Raw genomic sequence first — 13723 nt, forward strand, 5'->3', positions numbered from 1 at the left:
CTACTTGCCTCCCACCATCCTCCAAAGAACATGCCTATTTCTGTAGGTTCATAGAATCCACGTAATATTTTCTAAAAAATAACCAGACTAGCCCCCAAATCTTTTGCTAATCTTTCAACATTTTGTCCACAAAGGTCAAACAAGAAAGCCTACCCACGACACTGAGGAGCCATCCCGGCAATCCAAGCGCAGAGCCTCACGTCTGAGGACAAAACACAAACTGCTCCAAAGCGTTCAGACCCTCCTGTCAGATCTCTGCTGTGCTGGTATTTCCCATGTCTATCACTCCATATTATCTTACACTACCTTTCACTCTCATTACTTCTGCAGATATTTCTTCCTGGCTGTCACCCAGCAGCCACTCTAGCAGATGCCCAAAATAGATCACACACTTGATGATTCAAGACAATTGTCGTTAGCAAATACACAGCGTAAGGGAGATAAGATAACCAAAGATGACCTTCACGCTGTTAAAATTCATCTGAAATGAAAATGTCATTCACAGGCATAAACACAATGCTCCCCAGACACTATATACTGGTCTTAGAAAACCAAAATTACTTCACTTTGAAAGATTTGAACTGTGATGTTTTTGTTGGACTCCATTTGCAAGTATGGAGTACAACTATATCAAAGGAAGAATGAGCTTTAATTTTTTTCTTTAATCAGATGGTGATTTCCCTAAGCTGATCAGTGAAAGACGACTGAATTAGGGATTTGACTCATTCAGAAAAACAAGTTGCACATTCATGATCTGCAAAAATAGCAACAATCAACTTTTTTGATAAGCTATTTTTATATTAACACTTCTGGAGCACGTAACCAAACAATATTCCAATACAGTGATTTAGGACCACATAGGTCCTAGATTTAGGATCACATAAGGTCTGCACCAGAATTCATTAAAACAGGAAGATGGGGCAAATCAGCTTCACTGACTGTTTGATCAGACTAGAAATTTAAAATCAAAATAGTTACTGGTATCAGAAAGGCTTTTACAGTGAGTCAGAAGTTACATAGCTCCCTCAACAGCTACCAGGACCCCACAGCAAGCTTGGGGGAGGACGTAACCTTCTGAGTTCTCTCATAAAACATCCCAGGTCTTTCCCTCAGCTGTCACACACTGGGATCATCTCTTCTATCCCAGTCTCTTTGCTCTAGGATTCCTAGTGTTTAGTATTTAAATACGAAGGTCAGTATATTCATACTGACCATACTCAGCACTCATGCTACTTTGTTTTCATAAACCTACTTCACAGTGTAGCTCCATCTTTTGGCCCCCATATCTAAACTCCCTTTACCTAACATCCCAAATATCCTGAGATGGCAAAGTACCACTACTCCTATGCAAATAATTTATCTAAAGTCAAGTGACGAAGCTGTAGCAAAACCGAAACTGAATGCTAAACTCCCAGATTCCAGGTTTAGGCACTAGAAACATTTCCTGCCTAACCACTTCACATTCTTAAATTCGGTCATACCATCCATCAGCCCTATGAAATCTGTGTTTCCCAATATGATTTAATGCATGAATTTAAACAGACATATTTATGCCACCACAAACCCTGGGTGTAGAGGTTCCTATTCCATTACTGAAGTGCCTTTCTTAGTGCAGCTCGTGCTGTGTGGAAAGGAGATTAATCCAAGAAACCCACTCTGCGGAAGAGGCTCACAGAAGCCATCCTAAGGGGAGCAGAAAGTTAGGATTTCTCTCTTTAAGAAAAGGTTTCCCTATGTAGTTATTAGTCTGTCATCATCAAATTATTTGATGAGCAATGACCAGTCTGCACACACTGAATCCACGATAAATATCCACCCACCACCGAATGACAGAAGGATTATAGAAACTAGAGACGGGAGCAAAACTGTTGGATCATTTACCTCATCACCAGCTCAGGGTATTTTTTCCTTAGTGTATCTGCTCCAGCTGTTCAGCCAACCAGTTTCAAGTGACTGAGGTAACAGCTGAATAATCCCACTTTCTCAAGTACCTCTGATATGAGATCAGTCGCTGAACTCTGCCAACCCAGAAGCACTCCCTTAGGCACGTTTTTACGTTATAAAGCAACGGCTATGCTAAAGTAATGACCAAAACATACCTCAGAACTGACCAAAGTAATATAACTTCCCCTATGAACTGCTTTTCAGTATAAGAGAATAGCTACTACTTCGAATCGAATAGTTTTAGATTAATCTCTTGAAAGAAAGCAATTTTTATCCTCTGCTCGTAAATGAAAATAAAAAGAAACATTAAAGTACAGTTAGAAAGTTACATTAATTCCAGCAAGCCCTTAGTTTAACGTGAGGTTTTTCCTGTCAGAAAACAGCAGCAGAGTAACGCTTTTCCCGCCAGGAGACCGGGGCGGCCATCGGCTGGACGCCCGTCAGTGACACAAAACGCGCCGCCCGTCTCGGGAACCCAGTTCAACCTCGCGCTCGCGCCACGGAGCTGCCAGCCCGGCCCGGCTCCCACGGCACGCCGCTAGCTCCCGCGCTTACCCTGCGGCGGTCGCCTCCGCCTCGGGGGTCCCCGCGAGCTCGGCAGCTCACCGCCGCCGCCGCCGTAACCGATCCCCGGGCGAGGAGCTCAGCGCCAGCGCCTGGCAGGCGGCGAGGGGGAGCCCTGGCGCGGCCGCCCGCCGCCCCCGAGGCGCCGCCGAGGATTAGCGAGCCTGCCCAGAGCCAAGGCTGGCCCGGCAGCCCCCGGGCTTCTTTCGCACAGGTGGATCCCAGCTGTGCTGGAAGCTCGCCGACGCCTCAGAGCCGGTCCCCGCGGCAGAGGGCTGGAGCAAAGCTTTCCCCCGCACCGCGCGGCCACGCGCTCCGCGCCTGTCGCACCTCCGATCCCAGCGGCGCGGGCGTCGAGACGCCCGCCGAGCCCGAGGCGGGAGGCGGGAAGGAGCCCTCGGAGCACGCCGAGGCCACGCGGATCTGCAGGGCGACGCCGGTCCGCCGAGGGGACGCGAACCCGGGAGCTCGGGGCTGAAACGGCACCGCAACGCCGAGGGGGCAGCCGCGGGCCGCGGGACCGGCCGCGCTCGACCCTCCGCGCGGCCGGGAAGCGCGGGGGAGGGCGCGCACGGCGCCGCCGCCCGGCCCGGCCCGGCCCGGGGAGGAGCCGCCCCCGCCGCCGCCGCGCTCCGCGCGTTACCCGCCCCCCCCCCCCCCCTTCCCCGCCTTTTTGGGTGACAACTAGCCCAGGTGAAGCAAACAACGCACCTTGCCGCCTGCGCAACCGCAGCCCCACGGCCAGCCCGAAGCACCAGCTCCGCCCGGCAGGCAGCAGGGCCCCGAGCGGGCGCTGAGGCGGCCGCGCCGCGGGGAGCCGCCGAGCCGAGCCGAGCCGAGCCCCGCTGCGAGGGGCGCGCAGCGCTCCGCCGCGGCCGCGGGCAGGGCAGCGGCTGCCGTACGCGGCTCAAAGCAGACGGCGCGGACAGCAGTGCTCGTTTTTCCCTTCCGGGCAGCCCGCAGGGCAAACAACGCTCGCGCTTGGCCCGAGCCCCGCGGCGGCCGCACCGCGCGGAGACGGCGTCGCAGCCCTCCCCGGCCGAGGGAGCGAGCGCCTCGCACGCAGGGCTCGGCTTCCTCTGCTCCGGCACGGTCACGAGAGGAGAACCCTGCTGAAGAACGGCCAGGCAGAGACACTCGTCAGCTCCGCTATCCTTCACGAAAATGTCCATTTGGCTTATTCTGCGTTCGACACAGCGCAATACTGCGTGGTCTGAAACCTAGCATTAGCTAGGGGAAATCCCCCGCTTTCAAGAAACCACCATCATGGCAAAGTGGCACTGCTTTTCAGTCCCCAACGGCAATCCCAGAGCCCATTAATATTTACTGCCACAGCAAACACTTGCAATACTGTTTTTCAGGTTGCCCAAGACTGCGCCCTGCATCAGCTACCAGCAATTTTAAGTCCTTCGTTAGTTCACTCTCCTCTCAAAGACATACTCAAAACCTGTAAAGCTAGATTTTCTCCAACTTCATATGGCAGACTAATTGCAATAAATACTGTCCAGTCTCCTTAAACTTCTCCTGGGCTGGTTAATAACCAGCATTTGCTAATGAGGATGATGTGGGATCGTCCACATCTTAGAAATGGCATATAAATAGCAGGCTGCCTTCCCTTCCGGTTCTGTATACGCTTAAGGTAAAGCAAAGCTATGGCAAACTATCATACTTCTACAGACAGGCTGTTCCCATTGCAAAAACTTGCACAGGTGCAACAAATTTCAAAAAGTTTTATGTTGGGCAGGAGCCTAAAGGCAGTGCTTTTTATTATCATAGCTGAATCAGACTTGCTCCAAGCCAACAGGAGTGAACTGTGCCCTGCTAGCCTGGCCCAGCAGCGGTGTTCACAGCCCCGTCCCACCCACCTCTCCCGAGTCAGAGGAAAGCAGCTGCATCTGACATTGCACAGGGTGGAGGGCAGGAAATGGGAGCAATACTAAAGGTTTCAAAAGGCCAGTGGAAGAATTCAGAACTCATTAAAAGGGAAATAAAGATTTCATTCTTCACCTTTACTGCTACAATGTCATACGATCATATGACAGCCACACCAATGCTCCTCCTAGATTATCAGGGAGAGGTACACACAAGGAAGGCCACCTCTTGTGTTTGCTCCTAGCTACAGCGAAGGGGACAAAGTAGCATGGTTTATCCTGACAGACCACAACCACTTTTCAAATCAGAACAAGCTCACTACACCCCGAGTGGCACTGCTTTGAGTTTGATTTCTGCTGGTTCACCTTACAAAGTCTCCAGAACAAAACAAGGTTAAACTAAATCTTATTCCTGATATCTGTAAGCCAAAATACAGGTTCTATTTAAATAAGAGAAAATAAGACAAATTGCTCTTATATGATTAAGTCATTTAGAGGCCCTGAAAATATTTTAATGATCAGACTTCTCATGTTACTAGAACTGTATCTACTGTTTGACTGTTATGGATTGTATAAAAGCATGTAATTTTAACATCTTTGGCAATCAAGGCAAAACCTTTATGTGCATACAGTACACAAATAGGAAGGAAAACTTAAAGTTGGGTAGCTTTCAGAGCAGTCAGGGCAGCACAAGCAACCTGGTAACTCACTGAACTCTGAGAGCAAACATTGCTACTAGTGTGGCTAGCAGACACTGCAGTCTCCTTTAGGAAGTGATAAAGGAGGAAGCACATACCTTACGTTCCTAAGGGAAGTCTTAGGCTTAAATACTTACCAGAAAAATACCACCTGCATTTACAGAAATAGGTAAATCACCTGTTTCACAGTTCAATCACCAATCATGGTGCCTGAAGACATCACTTTAAGAGTCAGTTCATGAGTCCAAACCTGAAGTCTCATAGACAGCTCACTGTACAATGATGTAATTGTTTCATTCACACAAAACACATTTATAATGAAGGCAAGATGTAGTTAAAATTAAGAAATACTTGAACTAAGGCTACCAAACTCATGTTAACTATCCCAAGTATATGCATTAATTACTTTTTCACTTCTCTATAGTACCCCAGACTCACTAAGAGCAGAGAACAGATATTCTCTGCATATTCACAACCAGGGTATAGTCCTGAGGTCTGCTTTTTAACCTAATCTTGCTCAGTTTTGACAGGGCAGAGCTGCCCTTCAGTCAGATGAGCAACTGCATTGAAGCAAGGCTTCTGCAACATAGTATCATGACAAAGTATCACTAACTTCTCATCTTACCCCAAAAAAGAAAAGTTCAACCTCCAAGTCAGAGTACCTCCTTCCTCCGCATTATCCAAGTGAATATACTTCATGGCCTTCATCTGTGGAAATTCCTAAAGCCTCAACACTACTCAGATTCTGCTTCCAGTGAGGGCAAGGAGCTGCCCATACGGAAGCTATGTTTAGCACTTGAAAAAATCCCACAAAGTGAACACATGATGTACAGTAACAGCGCCAGTATAGGCTTCAGTGTGGACTCTACACCTCTCCCAGGCACTCAGAATGAGAAATGAGACTCTGGATGCTTGGCTTCACTTCAGAGTAGGCGAGCTGTTTACTGTTTTTCTAAGTAAATGCATTCTTAGAGATAAGGTATTTAATATACATGATCAGCTATATCCAATCATACTTACACACATCCTTGACGCAACTTCATTGAAAACAGACCTCTTGAGCTCAACAGTCACAAGGAAGAAATAGAAGCCTCAGCTGTTCTTTAACTATTAAGGCCCCAGCAGCTGTAAGGGCAACACAACCTAAATGATATGTCAAGTGTCCAAGAGAAGATACCACTCCCCATGCACTCCCATCTCCAGAACTTTTCTGTTTATTCCTTAGACTTACATTTTTCAGTATGCAGGACAGGAGGTTCTTAGGTCACAGAGTCTTGTTCTAATTGTTCTTTATCCTATTTTGTGATTCCTTTGAACAGTTTTCCAACTGTGCTAATACCTACACTTGTCCTGTAGCTCTGCTACAGCACGGCAAGCTGTTCATCTCTACTATGAAAGATCCACTTGGACAATTATAAATAGCCTCATTTACTTCCTCACAATTATTTAGCTGTCAAGTTTATATCTGAAGTAGTTAAGTACTCGATAGCCTCATTAAGAGCATCAAGCTAATCCAAGATATCAAATATATACATAGGTTTAAGTAGTCCATTCCCCATGAATGCTCATGAATATTATCTCCTCTTCCCTCCCCAAAGAAACTAAGGACACCAATAAGTTTACCCACTCAGCATCACCTGCATGCAACATGTCTATAGTCCTCATCTTCATGCTTCAAAACCAAATTTGTATATTTGTTTCTCTATAGACTTTCTCAAATCACAATCACCAACTTTACTAATGGTTTTTGTTTCGATGGCACCTGCAGTTATTTCCATCTGCTATAAAAAAAAAAAAAGAAGAATCATAGCAAGTTGTAATGCAAAGTAATAAACAATTTATTTTTCTTTACATCAGTCTTTAGCAAAAGAACATTGGTTACATTTAGTGATTCAAATTTCTTGTACCGCATATTACTGATTTATAACATGGCACTTAAGGGAAGATTCATTTAAACAGTTGCATTTTTTCTTGAAATAAAGTGACTAATTTTCCATTTCTCAGTTAACCATGACTAAATATACAACTCATTAGATTTAAGATCAGCCATTCATTCACTCTTGATGTCTTAGGGAAGAAACATCTTTCCTGTTCTGAAGTATCTTACCATGTTTACAAAGACTATGAGAAGGGGAGAATCTCTCACAGAAATCACATAAAAGGCAGAAATTCTTTCTATGTATTACATAGCTTGTAAAAAAAAAATCCAGTAACACTTAATACCATCTACAGACATATACAGGTAAAGCCGGAATACTGTGCAGTTTTAATAGCTAAACATGTAGTGCACCAGATTTCTGACTATTTAACAGAAAGTATTTTAAACAATAGATAGAAGTTTCATCAAAAAGTCATGCATAACTATGAGGATGAAGGAATATCCCGCAGGACGCAACTCAGTGGTTTGGTTTACGTAACATACATTGGGAGCCTTGCGTAAGAGATTCTTCATACATGTGCATAATCTTAATGTTAAAAAAAAGCCTAAAAATGTTCATTACAATACACAAAACTAAGAAACATTAAACAGTTATGATCAGCAATTTAAGGTTTTATTTGCATTGACAAGTCAATTTCCTAATAAGTGACAAATGTTAAACCCTCACCCACTGCTTTGGAAGGGTATCCCAGATGTGAATACTTGGTATTTACACAGTTTAGCTTTGCAGACCAAGTCACACTGTATTTTTGTTTGGCTTCATCCAGTTTAAATACTGCCTGTGTATCTTACATATTCTTAGCAAGAGTTATTATTCTTCCAATTTGCCAGATGAAGCATCACATGAAAACTAGCATTCATCCAAAAACTTTCATAACAGTAAGGCAAGCTTCTGCTGAAGTGGCTTCCTGCTATATTCATCTCAGTTTTGGTCTATGTAGACTTCTAGTGGTCAGAGGTAAGTCTTAGATGCCGGATCAATTTTTTTGACCTTTTAAGGCATCAGTAATGATGCTCAACAAAATGAAATCAGTGTGCTATGAATGCACGTAAAATATCATAAACTCATTTCACAACTGTAAGCTAACAAAATAGAAACATGAATTCCAAAAGCTTCCTACTATTCATGTACTAGATTCACATAGCATAAGAAACTTACTTTTACTGTACAACTGGGTTACAACATCTATGAGTCACAGTAACAAATCTAACCTTCAGCAGAATTGGAAAAAAAAAATGTAACATTTTAAGTCATGTTTTGTCAGCTAGCGAACTTCCCAAACAGTTGTCTCAAAGTTAATCTTCGCACTTAATGAATTCAGTGTGAAAACAGGGTCAGTTCAAAGGGAAGACTCAAAATAGCCCAATAATAGATTTGTAAAAACAGGGTAGGTACTTACTTCTCAATTATTCATCTTAACATTTCAACTTGCCACTGGAAGGAAGATCTTAAATGAAATCTCTTTCTAAGCTTAACACTTGAAAAAAGATGAAAACAAAAAAAGACTGAACATTACAGAATATAGTGATTTAGAGACCAGCTCTTTCAAAACAGACAGTATAACTAGAAAATTAGAAAAGCTGGTCCCATTTTTATATTCAAATACTAATTGTAAGTAAAAAAGGAATACAGTACATGCAATAATATGAAAAATCTACCTAATAATTCAAGTATGCAATCAACAGTAACAAGAGAATAGCAACCCCCTGGCGCACACTGCTTATAACAGACGAGATGGACACATTTTAGAAGACAAGTAACACAAATCCAGATCATATCATGTTTCCCTCACTAGTAAGGATTTGGCTTATTTGAAATTATGTTACATAGAAAGATGTATACATTAGGTATCAAAAGAAGTTCAGTAAATTACAGTATTTGCCTCACTTCAGTAAAGTATTTCCCTTCCAGACACACTGTCTTATGATAGGCTTAGAGAACATTACAAACATTCTCAAAGAAAAAAAGTGCTGTGAAACAGAAGCAGAATTTCTCCCCCCTTACATTCTTCTGAACAATTACATGCACATACATGACAAGAAATCCCACTTGTTCTTGAAACAAAAGAAAACAGATGGCATAGAAGATTCAGGTGCTTTATTCCTGATCAGTTTTCATTTTTGCCAATTAACAGCCCACCAAAAGTGAGATTTGCTATCTAGTATTTGAATATTAGTTTTACCATAATCCATCCAGAAACATCTAAAACAGACATTCTGAATGGCTGAAGAAAGAATACTGCAAGAGCCTAATCAGAGAACAGTCAGTTAAAAAAAAAAAAAAAGTCCCGTTTGAAAAACAGCTAGTAGCTGTTAAACAGCTACTAGCTATTAAAAAATAGCTAGTAACAAAGTGAGAAAGAATGGCCCTACAATCAGGTTTCCATAGTCAGAAACACTACAGCTACATGTCTCAAGTTTTTCCTTACACTCACTTGTACAATGTGCATTCAACACTCACAGCAAAGATGAGTACATTCCGAAAATATTGATTTTTTTTTCTTCCACAAAAGGATCTTAAGTTTTTGTGTATATGCTGTGGCCTTTAGGCTTGAGTCATTGCTAAATATTTAAGAATCCTAACTCTACCACTATTGTACAATGGTTATACATTCATGCAAAAGTTACTATGTTTCTTTTAAAAAGATCAAGACTTCATCCTATCTGAAACCCTAAATAGGTAGAAGCCCTGCAAATAAATTTTAACATGCCTTTAACATGTACACAACTAATTAGCTATTAAAACATGGCACTTCTGTGGCTAGTCCCATGCTCTGTAACAGCTGGGTTTTGGCTGCAGCTTCCCCTCCCGCTACTGCAATGTCTCAAAAAAAACCTGAATAGGGATAAAATTGACTGAATGATTTGACCTACAAATCCCTTCATATTAACTAGAATTTTTATCAACACAGCTGCCCAAATAAGCATAAATGATGTATATCATTGTTCCAGTATATACACTGAACATTCACATGACAAATAGCTACTTGAATATACATAAAGAATAAAACAAGCATTCTGATCCATGATGCATTTCATGTCACTTCAGGAAAAGGCAAAGGAATGCAAAAGTTCTGGTGCTTCATTCCATGCTTTCCTAGTTGTGACCTAAAGAACAGCTAATTTGAGGGCAACATGACAAAAACCATTTACTGAACCAACATGTAAATGAAAAATAAGTCCTGCCACATTCTGCCTGTGCTACAAAAAGTACAATTATTCAAAAAAATGCAGAACCTAGGCAATGGATGCAGTAAACAGTGATAACCTCCTTACTACCATTTCACAAATAGGCATAAAGAGTGTGCTACAGGAAAACAACTGGCAATTCAGCTGTTTGACTAAACTGAGATATTCATTTAAGTGCTCTATGTACAATTCAATGAACACAGTTGTAAACAGAAGTGTTTGGCCTCCATACAAAGCAGTATTTCTGAAAGTGCTGGGGTTTGGAAATCTGTCCTGCATATTTCCAAAAGCTACTAGTTTACATTCTGTTTGATAGGATTAATAAAGTGTATCGGAGGTTAACTCACTCAATGAGCTTTGGTCATGATCCCAAAGAAAAGTTTAAGTCAAGTACTTTCAACCATCCTCCTCATCATCACTAATAAGGTCTCTCTTTTCTATGCAGGTGTCTCGTTCCCGTAGGAAATCCTCACGAATGGCTTCAAGTTCAGTTAGTTCAAGACGCACTTTCTCCAGGTGATAGGTCCTCCTGTTCCTGATCTGACGTAGTGGGAAAGGATTCAGGTCTCCAAAAGCAATAGCAGTCAGTTTCCTGTAGGATTACACATTAGATGACAGACACTGGTGTCTGTAAAGTCACTTTTGAACTTCATCCACATTAACATTTATTACATAGCTGACACTTCTGACTTCTTTACATACCTGACATATCTCATACAAAGTTACCAAGATTTCAAGGAAGTTCTGTAGAGCAGTTTTAAGAGTTACTTCAAGTGACAATACTCTCAAACTCACTAGTTTGCAAAGCCATCTTAAAACTCTACATAGTGCTACAGCAATTAGAACCTTGACAACACTGAACAGAAGGTGCAAGCTTGACTGATCAGAGCTTCATTGGCTAGGCATCCAATTATCTGATTATAGATCAGATATTCCACTTCCTTCACATAATTCGTTGCTCATTCTATACCAAGACAGTTCTTCGCTATTCAAGATAATGAAGTGGTTCAGCAGGCCCAATAAAGCCTGGAATAATACAAGTATAAACAAGGATAGTACAGAATTGTGTAAGCCAAACCTTATGACATAGTTAGAAAGGTCAGGGATTCTGCTGGCTGAAGCATAAAGACCTCTGAGCTAGCGTCAGCTCAAGCTAGTCAGAGCACCCAGTAGAGACCATAAAAGCAGCCATAGCCCTTCTAGCATCATGCAGCGTAATGGCATCAACTATCACAACAATACACTTACTACCTGATCTGCCTGACTCAGTCCAAAGACCGAGGTAACTATCTCCAAAAAGTCAAGGGTAAGCCCAAGTGCTACACTTGGGCAGCAGTAGCTATAACTCAGGCCTTTGAGACCTAACACTCCTGTTTCTTGGCATGCAGCACCAGAAACCAAGGTAAGCATGTCACTTCTGCTGTCCTACACCCAAAACAAGAAATTACATACATTCCAGTTCTCCTATTACCTTTAGTAACCTATGCTAGTTTTATTATCCAACTGAACCCAAATATTAAGTTTGCTTTGGACAGCTTATTTTCTTTAAAGTAGGCTCTCCCTATATTTATCTTTTCAGGTAAACTAGAATTATTTCAAGTTATAAATAAGCAGAATATATTCCAACAGCTTCCCTACCTGTGCACAAGCGTGCTACGGAACACAAACTGCATCTGTAGAAAAACTTAACTAGATACACTGGCTATAGCATTCTACAACCCAGACTACAATTATGCACCTTTGTGCAGACCTTTCTCCATTAGAAAACTTAAAACTAGAATTCATATAAAACAACTTTCAATTCAGATGTTCACAAATTCCATTAAAAATTTTGATGTTTTCCTGTACAAGATGACTTATCCATATCAATAATAGATTTCACTCTGCACACTTCTACATTGGTCTAAGTTCTGATATCATAAAACTTGTACAAAAGCAGTGAGTGGAGCAAGAAAGCCGGTGGTCTGAACCACACCTTACTCTCCAATGGAAGATCACACAAATCAGGTCTGGCAGGCAAATCCAGATCCGCTGGGTGGCACTACACTACTACCCAACGTCTTTCTACACGAACTTTCAAAGTTCACGAACAACAATTTACAGACCAGTACGGAGCAAATTTTTATTGTAAACATCTTTGACGCACTGAATTCTGTCCTCACCTGAACTGTCACCATCTGGCAAAAGATATCTGATTAGTTGCAGGGTGGGGAGAGAACATTGTTAAATCTGTTAAAAGTGTTAAAAACAAAATGAGATCTCTTCTAGCAAGCTTGCCCCCTCCCTTCTCCCTAGCAATGGTAATCTTTAAAATAGGATACTTCAGCATCAGAAGTTCAGGCAGGAGACCTAATCATATGCTTTTGCATATTCGTCAAAGGAAAGAAAAGCCAAATCTGTAGCTCTAATGAAACATCTAAAAACCAACAAAATTCTGCTCAAATTAAGTGCAAGAACTTTTTTTTTTCCAATTCTATGCAATTTAGTTTCTTGGGGTATGTATGGCAAAATGAAAGTCACATTCAACAAAAAGCAAATATAAGCTACATTCTTAGGTATCAATATATCTCAGACTAAAAAAAAGTGGTGGCTTCATTCCCATATTCCTCTAGTGTATTCTTACCCCAAAACCAAGTACATACTTCTCTGTTCCTTCCAGATTTGGAATCATGGTCAGCATTTATTTTGGCCACAAACAGCTGAGTACAACAACTGTCCAGCATTTTTTCAAGTCAATGGGGGAAACGCTAAGATATCAAGGACCATACTACCCCCTCAGAGCCTTCAGTCGAGGAAGCAGAAGTTGTATCAAGATTTTTACCCTTTAAATTGGGTACAGAATAGTACCAGCAACAGACTAGAGCCAGAATAAGACCATTCAGTTTTAACTTGTATCCAGCCAAAACAAACACAGGAAGTGAAAATAATAAGTTGTTCTTGCTACAGGAGCCAAAATGTAAACCTAGGTCTGTATGGAGCTTATTACAGTAAAAGCGAACATCTCAAATTCCAGTATATTTTTAAATTTTAAACCAGTTGGTCTAAATATCTGTGCAAAATATATATTAGAATGATCCTGCTATGGCTTTTCTTTTTAATCTTGATATGTTGCTCTACAGTCTCGTAAACAGGATAACAGATTAACACTAAAACATTAGGCCTCAATTTACATAACCTGTACTTCCTTTGCAAAGTACTGAGGAATAAAAGGGTGTCTAACATGAAATATCTGCTTCAAAGCATGTTAAAAATCATGCTATATTTATGCAGTATTAGCCTAGATATTAGCAATTCATAAGATCCTAAATTCAGTGAGGGATAGCTAATGTCTAATACTTAAACTTGGGCTTGTTTTTGTTTTAAAGCATTTTATAACAAGTTGCATCCACAATATAGGGTGAGGCTTCTCATCTCCGGTTGGAATTCTGAAGTGCTACTACCATGATACAACTACTAAACAGCAATCTGGCCAAGTCGTCATAACCATTACTGAAAACTCACAACTGCGCTTTTATCAG

At 41.8% G+C, this 13723-nt stretch overlaps 2 protein-coding genes across 11 annotated transcripts in view; both read right to left on the reverse strand.

The window, feature by feature from the left end:
- Positions 1-3298, reverse strand: part of DAPK2 (death associated protein kinase 2) — a 46841-nt gene extending 43543 nt beyond the window's left edge. For 4 of the 8 annotated variants that reach the window (XM_062583763.1, XM_062583765.1, XM_062583762.1 and 1 more), the window contains exon 1: positions 154-200. The gene's annotated coding sequence lies outside the window, so the exon portion shown is untranslated. Of the gene's footprint in view, positions 1-153; positions 235-1881; positions 1902-3219 lie in introns of those variants that run through there. The other 4 variants (XM_062583768.1, XM_062583769.1, XM_062583767.1 and 1 more) reach the window with 4 other exon arrangements.
- Positions 3299-6933: 3635 nt separating this feature from the next.
- The window catches only part of TBC1D2B (TBC1 domain family member 2B), a 37946-nt gene continuing 31156 nt past the window's right edge, over positions 6934-13723 (reverse strand). Inside the window, exons 13-14 of one of the 3 annotated variants that reach the window (XM_062583754.1) lie at positions 10553-10797; positions 6934-8494 (exon numbers count right to left, since the gene is read on the reverse strand). In XM_062583754.1, coding sequence (XP_062439738.1) covers positions 10602-10797 — 196 coding nt within the window. In that variant the 3' untranslated portion in view covers positions 6934-8494; positions 10553-10601. Of the gene's footprint in view, positions 10798-13723 lie in introns of all 3 variants that reach the window. The other 2 variants (XM_062583753.1, XM_062583755.1) reach the window with 2 other exon arrangements.

Source organism: Rhea pennata, chromosome 10 (assembly GCF_028389875.1).
Source record: "Rhea pennata isolate bPtePen1 chromosome 10, bPtePen1.pri, whole genome shotgun sequence".
NCBI lineage: Eukaryota > Metazoa > Chordata > Aves > Rheiformes > Rheidae > Rhea > Rhea pennata.